The sequence below is a fragment of the Canis lupus genome, chromosome 3, assembly GCF_011100685.1.
Source record: "Canis lupus familiaris isolate Mischka breed German Shepherd chromosome 3, alternate assembly UU_Cfam_GSD_1.0, whole genome shotgun sequence".
Lineage (NCBI taxonomy): Eukaryota > Metazoa > Chordata > Mammalia > Carnivora > Canidae > Canis > Canis lupus.
Genome location: NC_049224.1, coordinates 37,236,393 through 37,253,028, shown reverse-complemented (window position 1 = coordinate 37,253,028; position 16,636 = coordinate 37,236,393). Strand labels below are relative to the sequence as shown.

The window sequence follows — 16,636 nt, the reverse complement described above, 5'->3', positions numbered from 1 at the left end:
GACAGAAGCAGGCTCCATGCAGGGAGCCCGATGTGAGACTCGATCCCAGGACTCCAGGATCATGCCTGGACCAAAGGCAGGCACCAAACCATTGAGCAACCCAGGAATCCCAATTTAACAAATTTTATTTCCAATATCTGCAAGTATTAAAAATTACCAATAAATAAATATAAGAAAGACCAAAATAAATTATGAATTTATATCATATTTAATTTTGGGAATACTCGGTACACAAAGATGTCCAATTTTCACAAAACGTTCGGTAAATTTACTGTGATTCCAACTGAAGTCTCAGCAGGTCTTCATGGGACTGGACAAGTGGATCCCAGAATTTGCAGTGATGAATCAAAGGTCAAGGATCAGTAATATAGGGGAGGGGCAAGGTGGCGGAAGAGTAGGTCCCCAAGTCACCTGTCCCCACCAAATTACCTAGATAACCTTTAAATCATTCTGAAAATCTATGAATGCAGCCTGAGATTTAAAGAGAACAGCTGGAATGCTACAGTGAGAAGAGTTCGCGCTTCTATCAAGGTAGGAAGACAGGGAAGAAAGAATTAAAGAAACAAAAGGCATCCAAGGGGAGGGGCCCTGCGAGGAGCCGGGCTAAGGCCGGGGCGAGTGTCCCCAGGACAGGAAAGCCCCATCCTGGAGAAGCAGGAGCTTCACCAATCTTCCCAGATGGAAGGGCGCTCGCAGGGAGTTGGAGCAGGACCCCAGGAGGGTGGGGATGCCCTCAGGCTCCCAGGGAAACTAACAGACACCTGCGAGCCCAGGAGAGTGCGCCAAGCTCCCTAAGGGCTGCAGCGCGGGCGGCTGGACCCGGGAGCAGCTTGGAGGGGCTCGGGCGGTGGCTCCTTGGAGGGGGCTGGGCAGCCGGGAGCGCGAATCCAACAGCGCAGGCTCCGGGAGCAGAGGACACCAGGGACACAGCCCAGGATCCGGCCTCCCCCCCGGGACACGCAGAGGCCAGGAGGGCCCAGGACAGCAAGGACGCTCCTGCCCGGAGCTGAGCATATCAGCGGCCCCGCCCCGGAGCATCCAGGCCCTGCAGACAGAGAGCTCTGTAAATACTGCCGGAGCTGACTCCAGGGCTCCAGAGCTGGCCGCGGCCACTGGGGTTGTTCCTTCTGGGGACTCATGGGGTAAACAACCCCCCACTGAGCCCTGCACCAGGCAGGGGGCAGAGCAGCTCCCCCAAGTGCTAACACCTGAAAATCAGCACAACAGGCCCCTCCCCCAGAAGACCAGCTAGACGGACAGGGGAAAAACAAATTATTGACCAAGCAGCACTGGAAAATTACAGGGGAAAGTTCCAGGGGAAGTCAAGGGACTTACAGAACACAGAATCTGAGGATACTCCCCCTGTTTTTTTTTTTCTTATTGTTTTTGTTGTTGTTTTTCTTTTTGATTTCTGTTTGCTTCCCCCACCCTTTTTTCCCTTCTTTCTCTTTCTTTCTCTTTTTCTTCTGTTTTGTTCTTTTTTCTTTTTCTCTTTTCTTTCCTTCTTTCTCTGCTCTCTTTTTTCCTTTTCCCAATACAACTTGTCTTTGGTCAATCTGCACTGAGCAAAATGACTAGAAGGAAAACCTCACCTCAAAAGAAAGAATCAGAAACAGTCCTCTCTCCCACAGAGTTACAAAATTTGGATTACAATTCAATGTCAGAAAGCCAATTCAGAAGCACTATTATACAGCTACTGGTGGCTCTAGAAAAAAGCATAAAGGACTCAAGAGACTTCATGACTACAGAATTTAGATCTAATCAGGCAGAAATTAAAAAATCAATTGAATGAGATGCAATCCAAACTAGAAGTCCTAACGACGAAGGTTAACGAGGTGGAAGAAAAAGTGAGTGACATAGAAGACAAGTTATGGCAAAGAGGGAAACTGAGGAAAAAAGAGACAAACAATTAAAAGACCATGAGGATAGATTAAAGAAAACAAATGACACCCTGAAAAGAAAAACATACATTGAATTGGGGTTCCCAAGGGCGTCGAAAGGGACAGAAGTCCAGAATATGTATTTGAACAAATCATAGCTGAAAACTTTCCTAATCTGGGAAGTGAAACAGGCATTCAGATACAGGAAATACAGAGACCCCCTCCCTAAAATCAATGAAAACCATTCAACCCCTGGACATTTAATACTTAAGCTTTCAAATTCCAAAGATAAAGAGAAGATCCTTAAAGCAGCAAGAGACAAGAAATCCCTGACTTTATGGGGAGAAGTATTAGGGTAACAGCAGACCTCTCCACAGAGACCTAGCAGGCCAGGAGGGCTGGCAGGATATATTCAGGGTCCTAAATGAGAAGAACATGCAACCAAGAATACTTTATCCAGCGAGGCTCACATTCAGAATGGAAGGAGAGATAAAGAGCTTTCAAGACAGGCAGGAACTGAAAGAATATGTGACCTCAGAATCAGCTCTGCAAGAAATTTTAAGGGGGACTCTTAAAATTCCCCTTTAAGAAGAAGTCCAGTGGAACAATCCACAAAAACAGGGACTGAATAGATATCATGATAACACTAAACTCATATCTTTCAATAGTAACTCTGAACGTGAACAGGCTTAATGACCCCATCAAAAGGCACAGGGTGTCAGACTGGATAAAAAAGCAGGACCCATCTATTTGCTGTCTACAAGACTCATTTTAGACAGAAGGACACCTGCAGCCTGAAAATAAAAGTGGGAGAACCATTTACTATACAAATGGTCCTCAAAAGAAAGCAGGGGTAGCCATCCTTATATCAAATAAACTGAAATTTAACCCGAAGACTGTAGTGAGTGATGAAGAGGGACACTATATCATACTTAAAGGATCTATCCAACAAGAGGACTTAACAATCATCAATATGTATGCCCTGAATGTGGGAGTTGCCAAATATATCAATCAATTAATAACCAAAGTTAAGACATACTTAGATAATACTACACTTATACTTGGTGACTTCAATCTAGCACTTTCTACACTAGATAGGTATTCTAAACACAACAACTCCAAAGAAATGAGAGCTTTAAATGATACACTGGACCAGAAGGATTTTACAGATATCTACAGAACTTTTTTATTTATTTATTTATTTATTTATTTATTTATTTATTTATTTATTTAAATTGAAGCCTGAAGGCTTTATTTTTTTTATTTTTTTTTATGATAGTTACACAGACTGTGAGAGAGAGAGAGAGGCAGAGACACAGGCAGAGGGAGAAGCAGGCTCCATGCACCAGGAGCCGACATGGGATTCGATCCCAGGTCTCCAGGATCATGCCCTGGGCCAAAGGCAGGCGCTAAACCGCTGCACCACCCAGGGATCCCTCTACAGAACTTTACATCCAAACTCAACTGAATACACATTCTTCTCAAGTGCACATGGAAGTTTTCCAGAATAGACCACATACTGGGTCACAAATCGGATCTTAACTGATACCAAAAGATTGGGATCGTCCCCTGCATATTCTCAGACCATAATGCCTTGAAATTAGAACTAAGTCACAAGAAGAAGTTTGGAAGGACTTCAAACACATGGAGGTTAAGGACCATCCTCCTAAAAGATGAAAGGGTCAACCAGGAAAAGGAAGAATTAAAAAGATTAATGGAAACTAATAAGAATGAAGATACAACCGTTCAAAATCTTTGGGATACAGCAAAAGCAGTCCTGAGGGGGAAATACATCGCAATACAAGCATCCATCCAAAAACTGGAAAGAACTCAAATACAAAAGCTAGCCTTACACCTAAAGGAGCTAGAGAAAAAACAGCAAATACATCGTACACCCAGCAGAAGAAGAGAGTTAATTAAGATGCGAGCAGAACTCAACAAAATCGAGACCAGAAGAACTTTGGAACAGATCAACAAACCAGGAGTTGGTTCTTTGAAAGAATTAAAAAGATAGATAAACCTTTAGCCAGCCTTATTAAAAAGAAGAGAGAGAAGACTCAAATTAATAAAATCATGAATGAGAAAGAAGAGATCACTACCATCACCAAGGAAATACAAACGATTTTAAAAACATTATGAACAGCTGTACGCCAATAAATTAGGCAATCTAGAAGAAATGGACGCATTTCTGGAAAGCCACAAACTACCAAAACTGGAACAGGAAGAAATAGAAAACCTGAACAGGCCAATAACCAGGGAGGAAATTGAAGCAGTCATCAAAAACCTCCCAAGACACAAAAGTCCAGGGCCCGATGGCTTCCCAGGGGAATTCTATCAAACGTTTAAAGAAGAAACCATACCTATTCTAATAAAGCTGTTTGGAAAGATAGAAAGAGATGGAGTACTTCCAAATTCGTTCTTTGAGGCCAGCATCACCTTAATTCCAAAACCAAAGTCCCCACCAAAATGAGAATTCTAGACCAATATCCCTGATGAACATGGATGCAAAAATTCTCAACAACATACTAGCCAATAGGATCCAACAGTACATTAAGAAGATTATTCACCATGACCAAGTAGGATCTATCCCCGGGACGCAAGGCTGGTTCAACACTCGTAAAACAATCAATGTGATTCATCATATCAGCAAGAGAAAAACCAGGAACCATATGATCCTCTTATTAGATTCAGAGAAAGCATTTGACAAAATACAGCATCCATTCCTGATCAAAACTCTTCAGAGTGTAGGGATAGAGGGAACATTCCTCAACATTTTAAAAGCCATCTTCGAAAAACCCACAGCAAATATAATTCTCAATGGGGAAGCACTGGGAGCCTTTCCCCTAAGAATAGGACCCATACAGCGATCTCCACTCTCACCACTGCTATTTAACATAGTACTACAAGACCTAGCCTCAGCAATCAGACAGCAAAAAGACATTAAACACATTCAAATTGGCAAAGAAGAAGTCAGACTCTCACTCTTCACTGATGACATGATACTCTACATAGAAAACCCAAAAGACTCCACCCCAAGATTGCTAGAACTCATACAGCAATTTGGCAGCATGGCAGGATACAAAATCAATGCCCAGAGGTCCGTGGCATTTCTATACACTAATAATGAGACTGAAGAAAGAGAAATTAAGGAGTCAATCCCATTTACGGTTGCACCCAAAAGCATAAAATACCTAGGAATAAACCTAACCAAAGAGGTAAAGGATCTATACCCTAAAAACTACAGAACACTTCTGAAAGAAATTGAGGAAGACGCAAAGAGATGGAAAAATATTCCATGCTCATGGATTGGCAGAATTAATATTGTGAAAATGTCAATGTTACCCAGGGCAATTTACACATTTAATGCAATCCCTATCAAAATATCATGGACTTTCTTCAGAGAGTTAGAACAAATTATTTTAAGATTTGTATGGAATCAGAAAAGACCCCGAATAGCCAGGGGAATTTTAAAAAAGAAAACCATAGCTGGGGGCATCACAATCCCAGATTTCAGGTTGTACTACAAAGCTGTAGTCATCAAGACAGTGTGGTACTGGCACAAAAACAGACCCATAGATCAATGGAAAAGAATAGAGAATCCAGAACTGGACCCTCAACTCTATGGTCAACTTATATTCGATAAAGGAGGAAAGACTATTCACTGGAAGAAAGACAGTCTCTTCAATAAATGGTGCTGGGAAAATTGGACATCCACATGCAGAAGAATGAAACTAGATCACTCTTTGCACCATGCACAAAGATGAACTCAAAATGGATGAAAGATCTAAATGTGAGACAAGATTCCATCAGAATCCTAGAGGAGAACACCGGCAACATCCTTTTTGAACTCGGCCACAGTAACTTCTTGTAAGATACATCCATGAAGGCAAAAGAAACGAAAGCAAAAATGAACTTTTGGGACTTCATCAAGATAAGAAGCTTTTGCACAGCAAAGGATACAGTCAACAAAACTAAAAGCAACCTACAGAATGGGAGAAGATATTTGCAAATGACGTATCAGGTAAAGGGCTAGTTTCCAAGATCTATAAAGAACTTCTTAAACTCAACAGCAAAGAAACAAACAATCCAATCATGAATTTGACAAAAGACACGAAGAGAAATCTCACAGAGGAAGACATAGACATGGCCAACATGCACGTGAGGAAATTCTCTGCATCACTTGCCATCAGGGAAATACAAATCAAATCCACAAAGAGATACCACCTCACACCAGTGAGAATGGGGAAAATTAACAAGGCAGGAAACCACAAATGTTGGAGAGGATGTGGAGAAAAGGGAACCCTCTTACACTGTTGGTGGGAATGTGAACTCGTGAAGCCACTCTGGAAAAGTCTGTGGAGGTTCCTCAAAGCGTTAAAAATAGACCTGCCCTACGACCCAGCAATTGCACTGTTGGGGATTTACCCCAAAGATTCAGATGCAATGAAACACCAGGACACTTGTACCCCGATGTTTCTAGCAGCAATGTCCACAATAGCCAAACTGTGGAAGGAGCCTCAGTGTCCATAGAAAGATGAATGGATAAAGAAGATGTGGTTTATGTATACAATGGAATATTACTCAGCCATTAGAAACGACAAATACCCACCATTTGCTTCAACGTGGATGGAACTGGAGGGTAATTATGCTGAGTGAAATAAGTCAATCGGAGAAGGACAGGCATTGTATGGTCTCATTCATTTGGGGAATATAAAAATTAGTGAAAGGGAATAAAGGGGAAAGGAGAAAAGTCAGTGGGAAATATCAGAAAGGGAGACAGAACATGAAAGTCTCCTAACTCTGGGAAGCGAACTAGGGGTGGTGGAAGGAGAGGAGGCCGGGTTGTGGGGGTGAATGGGTCTCGGGTACTGAGGAGGGCACTTGGCGGGATGAGCAATGGGTGTTATTCTGTATGTTGGCAAATTGAACCAATAAAAAATGAATTTATTATTAAAAAATAGGATAGGTAATATAACATTTAAACAAAAGAACAAAGGTGGGGGCTTACTCTGCTAAATACCAACATTTTCATTATGTTTTACTGATTAAGATGATATGATACTAGTGGAGCCTGCTGGATCAATCCTTGGGCAGCTGGTCCATGATTCAGCTCAGGGAATGATCTCAGGGTCTTGAGATCAAGTCTTGCATCATGCTCTGAATGTGGATTCTGCTTGGAATTCTTTATCCCTCCCCGTCCTCCCTCCCTCTCTCTCTCTCTCTCTTAAAAAAATATATTGTACTAGGTTAGGGATAGTTATATAATTCAAGGAACAAATAGAGAGCTCAGAAACTTGATACCTGCTGTGGTAACATCTTATTTATTACATTGTTATAATCCATCCAATGTTACATTCAATTATTAAAACAACATCCATGTTATATGCCATCTAACATGTAAATTGGTGGATAAGGAAATGGATCTTGAATTCATTCTTCTGGAAGCCTCCTGCCCAGATATCTGCCTCCTGGGATATCTGCCTCCTGGGATTTCTGACCATTAAATTTCAGTTCTGCTCAAGACTTTTTGTTCACGGACTATGACTGGCCACATTGGTGGTTGTAGATCCTTAACAGCTTAGAGTAAAATACAGAACTAAATCAAAATATCCAAAAAGAGGACTCATTACTTTCTTATGAAACAAATTAATCTATTGTAAATAGTCTGTTTTCCCTCTGACATCGGGATGTACCTTACATCAGAGGTGTCTTGACAGCTAGTTTTTCTTTGAAGAATTTTTTTTAAAGCAATAAATTCTTTTATTTTTTTATTTTTATTTTTTTATTGAGTTCAATTTGCCAACATATAGCATCATCCCATCAAGTGCCTCCCTCAGTGCCCATCACCCAGTCACCCCCATCCCCCGCCCACCTCCCTTTCCACTACCCCTTGTTCTTTTCCCAGTTAGGAGTCTCTCATGTTCTGTCTCCTTTCTGATATTTCCCACTCATTTTTTTCCTTTCCCCTTTATTCCCTTTCACTATTTTTTATATTCCCCAAATGAATGAGCCCATATAATGTTTTTCCTTCTCTGATTGACTTATTTCACTCAGCATAATACCCTCCAGTTCCATCCACGTCGAAGCAAATGGTGGGTATTTGTCATTTCTAATGGCTGAGTAATATTCCATTGTATACATATGCCACATCTACTCCTAACTTTGGGAAACGAACTAGGGGTGGTGGAAGGGGAGGAGGGCGGGGGGTGGGGGTGAATGGGTGAGGGGCACGGAGGGGGGCACTTGACAGGATGAACACTGGGTGTTATTCTGTATGTTGGCAAATTGAACACCAATAAAAATAAATTTATTATTAAAAAAGAAAAGTTTTGTGGTATCCCCCCAAAAAGATTAAAATAAATGATACCTTAGATCTTTTGAGATAGATTGGATCTATCTTCCTCCTTTACTTTTTTCTTCCAATATTTTTATTTTATTACTTTTATTGAGATATAATTGATATATAACCTTATGTAAGTTTACTGTGTGCAGTGTGTTGAATTGTGTGTATATTGCAATATGTTTACCACTCTAGCATTATCTAACACCTTTATCACATCAAATTGCATAATCATTATTTCATTTTGTGGTGAGAACAGTGGAGATCATTTTTCTTCTCTTCTGCTCTTCTGTCTCTCTTTCAAGGATGATGTGAGCTCAGAGGAGACAGGATGGGCTGCACATTAGTCTTTATTCATTAGAGTGATCATGAGCCCACACACCTAGTGCCCTCTTCAGTACAGCACAGTGACCCTGGATTTTTTCCTAATCCTTCAGTATTACCTGTACACAAAGTCTTAGTTTAGTGAACATGTGTCCTGTTGGGGGTTGGTCTTTCTGGGCTTCCTTGATGATTAGTCATCCTCTTCTTCTCTCTTGGGGCACTGACAGCCAGGATCTTGGCCAGGTGATTCTATGAATGGTATGGTCACCTTCTTTTCCTGGGCTTAGGATTGAGCTTCTCCATGATTGGCAGTGGGGGGTCAGTGCTACAGGCAGGCTGAGCAGAAGGCTGCACTGAACTGGGTTCAGAGGCTCTGCTTCCCAGGTCAGGAGCCAGGGGTGGAACCAAACACCCAGGGGGATGGAGGACAGAAAGAAATCTAATCCCAGGATTCCCAGGTTCACCTCTGCCTGCCTATGCCTTCACTGACTTCTGAAAGCACAGCTTGCAATTAATTCTGTAAGCATTGAACCCTGGGTCCCACAGGCATGGCCACCCTTAGTTTGCTTCCAAGCCTGATGCTAGCCTTACTGCTAAGGTAAGTGTTAAGGTAAGGTGTTAGGCCAACACCTCACTCCACCCCAGTGTCCAGGCAAACCACAGCTTCATGAAGCTTCCTTTTGTCTAGTTTACCTCCAGGTATGTAATCAGACCGTGCATTCTGTGGGGGATGTACCAACCTTCCTTTCCACCTGCTGGAGTTAGGCTCATCTTTAGGACCTGGCCAGCTGCCTTTTCTTCCTGACCACCACACTAAGACTGTAGGATCTGCACTCTGGATAACTGGGCTAAATATGCCTCCTTTCCATGGTCAATTTTCATTGACCAAGGCCCCCTTGCCCTTGTTCCCCCATTGGTGGTGGGGGTGCTCCTAGAGTTCTCCCCATATCAAGTGGAAGCTTGTCTGCCCTGGGACAAGGACCCAGGCAGCTGGAAAGAGGAGCTGTCAAAGGGAATAAGGTTGCCAGGTGCCTGAGTCTTCAAGAACTCAGAGGGTACATCATGTCTTAAGTACATAAGCAGTATATATATTCAGACTGCTTAATAACAGAAGGTTTCACATGCACATCAGAGCAGAGGAGTGAACCAAGTTCTGTGGGCCCACCCCAGCTCCCATGATTATCGGTGTTATCATAACGCCCTCATGGTCACTATCTGCTGCACGCACATAGTCCATGAGACAAACAGTACTGATGCTCACCTCCTGTGTCATGGCAGTGGTTCAGCTGTGTTCAGCCTCAGCCTTTAGCCATAGAGACCTTTTACAAACAAACTTTATCTCCAGTTCTAATGGCCAAAGCCAATAAAGCGGTATTAGCATACAATTATTACAGCAGTTTGCTTTTATATCATTTATGTATAAAATAGAAAAGAACCCTAAAACTGCCAAAATGAATATTAAGATTTGAATTTTGATATCGATAACAGTGTTAACAGTTGTGTTTATCTCAATATTCTGTTTTTGTTTTAATTTAAATTCAATTAGCCAAAATACAGTACATCATTAGTTTCAGATGTCCTTTTCAATAATTCGGTCAGTTACATATAATACCCAGTGCTCATCACATTATGTGCCCTCCTTAATGCAATCACCCAGTTACCCCATCCCCCCACCTACTGCCACCCTTCCAGCAACTTTGAATTTGTTTTCCAGACTTAAGAGTCACTTATGGTTTGTCTTCCCCTCTGATTTTTCCCCATTCTATTTTGGTTTAACTGTTTAGAAATCAGTGAGTCACACAGGTAAACTGTTGTTAATGGAAACAGATTTTTATCTTGTTTTTACTCATTTGTCTTGTGATCTCAAGAGTCTCTTCAATTAAATTGATCCAAATGTGTGGAGGAAGAGCTTGGAGGAATTCTTCTTCTTTTTTTTTTCTTTCCAGAATTAAGTCACTGATCTAACAGATGCTCATAGTCTTTGTTATAAATATAAAAATCAGCAAGAAGAAACCCAAGCTTAAAATAAGCAAAACTATGCATCCTGTGTCATGCATCACATGACACTTTCAGTTGTTGCAGCTACAGTGGTGGGAACAGGTGCCAGTTCTGTGCTGGGCAGCAGGGTGCAGGTTCTTTGCTGGAATTGGAGGCTCAAATGTGGATTTCTTTAAAAAGAGTGTGCAAAACTGAAATCTTACTGGATGACTCATTTACAAGAGGTTCAAATACAGGCACAGGCATGGAAAGAGACGTTTTAGTTTAACTTTCAGCCAAAAAGGAGTTAAATGAGCCACATGTATTGATCCATTGGTTTTCTAGTTTGAAGTTAAAATTTTGTAGAAGTCATTTGAGTGTGTTTGGACTTGTGTTACTATTTTAGAATACAAGGAAAAGAGAATATCGGAATCAACATTTACACTATCAACATTTACACTAAGTTTACATTTATGGAATCAACTCCAGAGCATACCCAGAAAATCTCACGGATCCAGAGAACCTAGTTTGCAAATTATGGTATGATCTAGAGCGATTTTGTGAAGATCCACCTTTTCAGCTATTTTGTTCCTAGTCACTGTTTATCATGTGATTCATTGAGACAGTTGGGTACAGACCACAGTCAAGCAAAGATATTTGCATCTTGAGCCTGCCTCCTCCTCCCTCTCACTGTGTGCTTGCAAGTAAGGAGGTAGGTATGTCCTTCCTCTCAAAAGATTATCCTTTTAAGGCAGCCTCATATGTATCCCTTCCTTCTTCCTCTGCACTACATCACATTTTTATTTCATATTCAAACCCTGACTTTTTTGTATAGTTTTTTTTTTTCCCCTGAAGTTTCTGGTTGATTTTTTTTCTTACTTATTATGGTAACTTAAGAAAAAAAAAATGTGTCCTTAATAGAATCCATAATGTTTCCCAGCTTGTTTTCTCCATTGCTCTAACTCTACTTTGCTCTCCTCAGAGACCCCTCATGTCTTGCTGTAAGACCCCACCTTTTCTAAGCCCTGCATAGCTCATCATGCAAATCCATTATCTTGATCCCTAGGTGTAGTCCAAAAGTTTATTTCCTTTTTTTTTTTTCAGTATTCACCTTCATTTTCCTAGCGCTCATCCTCAAATCTATGACCAAGAAAATATACGTTAAATATACACAAACTCTCTGAGGCCTTAGTATTCTTGAAAGCGTTCTCCCTTTGCCTTCATGTTCAACTGGTATCTTTCAGCTCTAGCATTTCTCTGTGTGATTTCTTTGCTAGTTTCCTGTCCTGTTGTCTCTCCAGCCTCTGTTGAGTGAGTTCCCCTGGTCTTGTACTCTGGAGGCTTGCCTCATCTCTGTCCTACATGTCATCTCTGTGATTCTTCTCAGCCAAACCTCCCACCTATTGATAAAAAATTGTTTCATAAATCATATTTAACTTTCATACTGCTCTTCGTTTTGTCTCAATGCAGTATCCTCTTGAATTTCTGTGAGGATATTACTTTTTTAAGGAGTAATTTTTTATTCCTTTTGTTGATTGCATCATCTTGGATGGAAAAGAGCTGTTGTTGTGGCTTCCATGGACTGGAACTGGCAAGACAGGGTGAGCAGGGTTAGGATTGGCTAGTTTGAAGAATTTCAGTGGGCTCTGGATCATAGGGGCTGTCACTAGTTGTTTGGTACCTGGCCTTAAGGTTGTTAGGACAGAGGGATAGAAGGCTGGAGTGTGAGACCTTGATAAAGGAGATGGCTAGGGTATAGGCTCTGGATTAGATGGTTTGCATTTGAGAGATGCACTGGTAAGCAAGTTGTTTCCTATTTCTAGAAACTGGCCACCCTGGCAGGGGCCAGGTAGGGGGGACAGTTTCTCCAGGGTCAGCAAAGCATCAGAATACAGAAGATAAAAGATGTGGATAATAAGGGCTATTGGCTTTAATTGTTCTTTTTTCCTGTTTTGTATCTTCCTCCCACCCCCTTTATTCAAGTTGGTAACTCCTGGGTGTGGGAGGTTCTGAACATGAACACACAGGGGGCTAGGGTGCAACTGTCTAAAACCTGTACCTAATTCTGCTCTCTTCACCTGCCCTCCTTCCTGTCATTGCCAACCATGGAGCCCAGGATGCCTCTGGGCTCTGCTGGTGCCCAGCAGCCTCCTGTGCTTGCAGCTCAGTCATTCAAGATGCATTGGTTAAGTACAATCAAGAGTTAGATGCATTCAGGAGGCTGGAACTGGAGCTTTGAAGATAGTGGGTCAAAATCCCTGCCCTCATGGGGCTGTCAATGACAGAGTGCCTCTACCCACCCTTTATCTCCTATATATAGAGAAATTTCTTATCTGCTGATGTCCAATGAAATTGTCTTCAGGTTTAAGTTTGGCTAAGAAAACTTTGTTTTATGTGCATATGAAAATAACAGTGCATATGAAATGGGTGTGTGTGGGGGTGGACATTGGCTGCTACCAACCTGTGCTCTGAGAAGATCTCCCAGGCCAGCTGCAAATGGTGTTGGCATGACCTGAGGATGAAGAATAGCACTTAAAAAAATTAAATATTTTATTTTATTTGAGAAGGAGAGAGAAAACAAGCAAGCACAAGCAGTGGAGAGGGCTAGAGGGAGAAGCATGCTCCCTGCTGAGCAGGGAACCTGATGTGGGACTAGGTCCAAGGACCTGGGATCATGACCTGAGCTAAAGGCAGATACTTAAACCACTGAGCCATCCAGACGTCCGAGTAGTACTTCTCAAAGCCATTCTAGCTGCAGTCAGGACAGACCTAAGGGCACTGGGAGTCCACCGCCTGGCAGTGCTGACTCATGAAATCCTTTTCATGTTTCTAGTGCTGATGAGCGATTCGATGCCACATTCCACACCAACGTGTTAGTTAATTCTTCTGGGCATTGCCAGTACCTCCCTCCAGGTAAGATCCACTTCCTTTGTCCTCCTGTAGTTAGTTGAAGTGAGTTCAGGCACCAGTCCTGACATGCTCACAGGAGTGGTGGGCATCCTTTGCCTCATTAACACCCAACCCTTCCTGCTTTCTTCCCCTCTGTGTTCACAAATGTTTCCTGAACACGACAATGCCATCATCCTTATTTTTGTCTTGGCTCAAAGGGTCTTTGCCAATGTGTATTATATGTCCTTATTGTGTGCCAAGTGTTCTTTAAAATTAATCCACAGCTAAAGCAGGTCTCCCTCAGCAGATCACTCCTGGTTCTCCTTACAGCCTGCAAGCCAAACATCCTGGCACTTCCCTACTCTATTTCCAATGGCCATTTCACCTCCCGCCAGACCACATATCATCTTGGCAGTTTCTGCTCCCCAGGTGCTGAGGGCACGATGCTGGACTTGCTGGCTTCTTGAGCATGTGCATTAACAAGCAAGTGTGTTATATATAAGAGCAAGTGGTTTCAAAGTGGGGCTCATTAGTGCCTTATTCCTGACTGAGCTTCTCTTCTTTGCCACCAGTTGATGGTTAACTGCTTCCTGGGATCGATTTTTTTCCCACCAGCTCTTCATTTCTCTCAGTTCATTGGGCCCTGGACTGCTCACTGAATAATACAGAGCATGAGGAACCTGGGTTTTATGCTGTGAGGCAGATATTAGTAGTTTAAAAAATCTTATACATGATATTTTTTACATTGTTTTCCAGGATTATCTCCCCCTCTGCAACTGTTTAACTTCCTGCTCCCAGGCAGTCTTTAGCCAACTCCCACCTCAACACCAGTACACACACACACACCTCACACCATATCCACATACCTGTCACCCCCACACATTACACCTCACATATACACCCACATGCCTACCTCCCACTCAAATCCACACGCATTCATACACTGACCACACCCCCACATGCACATGCTACACACCACACACATTACACACATTACACAGCTATACCACACACCTCACATATACTCTCCACACACATATTCACACACATTCACACAGCAACTACACTCCCCACGTACACATACTATACACCACACACATGCTACACACCTATACCACATACCTCGCATATACACCCCACATACATACCTTCCACACACATTTACTTTCTCTTATTATATCTCTTATTATATCCACACACATTCACAGTAGCCACACACCCCACATACATACACTAAACACCACACACACACCTATACCATATCCATACACCTACCAACACATTATACACCACATACACCATACCAAATTCACATACAAGTAACCTCCCCACACCACATATATATTATACACCGCATACTTCACATATACACCCCACATACCTATCTCTTACACACACATCCACATACATTCATTCAAGCACCAACCACACTCCCCACATACCACACACACCAGAGCATTTCTGCTGCAGTAAATCCCAGTCTCACACCTTCATTTCACAGCACACTGCAAAGCTGGCCTTGTCTCCTGACTTGTTGCTTACACATTCTTTCTCATTAGCAGATGATAAGCATCCTGTGGGCAGATAGTGTGTTTACAAACCATAGAACCACCACTAGTCAACCAGGTGCCTGGCCCATCTGGTCATAAATGCACGAGTGAGTGATTAAACCCATCAAAGGCAAATACCTCCCAATGTTTGTATGGACTGAAGAAACACAGATTTTCAGTTTTCTGCCTTAAAACTTGTGCTTCCTTGCTACTTCCCCTGTTCCTTCACCCATCCCCCAGCCCAAGCATGCTTTCTGCCACACAGCAGGCCCCTAGGGGACTGAGGCTATGGGATGAGTCTTCCATCATACACACACACTTACATTCTTCTTCCCTAGCCTGTAAGTTGCAATTTCTATTATGAGGGCTGTTTTAGAAAACAATCTCCGGTGGTCATCAGTATACAAGAATATGGTGCTGCAGATTGTTTTGAAGGCTGAGGCTATTTTCAGCTACAAGAAGCAGCACTTCTAAGCTCCAGGCTGCCTGGGTACAGCAGTCCCCTCTGTGCTTCATTCCTGTGTCCCAGCCTCTGTGGCTCCAGGAGCCTGGAAGGACAGGGCATGCTGTGCTGTGGGTGTGGGTGTGGCAGTCTCCCCTACACTGGCAGGAGCCTAAGGGAGCTCCTGGCCTGGGGCAGCCAGCGTGTGCCCTAGGTCTGGTAGAACTTATCTGGGATGCTGTTCTGTTCAAGCAACCAAGCACAAGCAAAAGAAAAAAAGGTGCTTTGGGTGCAAGATTTGAAATAGAGACTTTGGTAATGAAATTACCTTTCTTTTTATTTCATATTTTAATTTTTAATAGCTTTGTTGTACAATTTACATATCATACAATTCACCCATTTCAAGTGCACAGTTCAGTGGTTTTCAGTAAATTCACAGAATTGTACAACCATTACCAAAATCTAGTGTTAGAGCATTTTTTTTTATCACCCCAACAAAATCCCTTTTGATGATCTGCAGTTAAGACCCACCTCACTACCAGCCCCAGGCCACCACTGATTACTTTCTATCGCTAGAGATTCTCCTTCTCTGGCTGTTTTGTAGAAATGGAATAATTCAATTAGGTAGAGTTACATTTTCTTTTCTTTTTTTAAGATGTTATTTATTTATTCATGAGAGACACACAGAGGGAGGCGAAACACAGGCAGAGGGAGAAGCAGGCTCCCTGCAGGAACCCCGATGCAGGACTCAATCCCAGGACTCCGGATCACAACCTGAGCTGAAGGCAGACACTCAACTGCTGAGCCACCCAGGAGCCCCTAGAGTTACATTTTCTACAAGCATGTGGGTTTGGGGGGATCTAGCCCATTAATGGGAGGGCAGTGTCTGTAGCTTCCCTATGAACATTGGGTGTACATCATATCTACTTAAAGGAACTTGAAAGGACAGGAAAGTTTTTTAAATTTCCCCGGCTTGGCTGTGGGGCGCGAGGGTTAGTGTTGGCAAGGCTGTTGAATCCCTTCCTCCATTCATTCTTCTTTTTTTTTTTTTAATTTAATAGTAGAAATATACAGAGCACTGACCCAGTCCCCAGAAGAGAGGAACCATTAGTTCTTTGTGCCTTCTCCTGCCTTCAGGCCTTTTTCTGGACCTCGTGGAGCCCATGGGCATAAGTTACTGGAGGGGGTTTATCTGTCCTCCTCTCCATAACCTGCCAGAAATTCACCTCCAGCT

General features: G+C 42.5%; 1 protein-coding gene across 2 annotated transcripts in view; it reads left to right on the top strand.

The window, feature by feature from the left end:
- The window catches only part of CHRNA7 (cholinergic receptor nicotinic alpha 7 subunit), a 126,554-nt gene that overhangs the window by 96,398 nt on the left and 13,520 nt on the right, over nt 1-16,636 (top strand). For both annotated transcript variants that reach the window (XM_038532598.1, XM_038532597.1), the window contains one exon: nt 13,355-13,434. In XM_038532598.1, the coding sequence (XP_038388526.1) occupies nt 13,355-13,434 (80 nt within the window). The remainder of the gene's footprint in view (nt 1-13,354; nt 13,435-16,636) is intronic.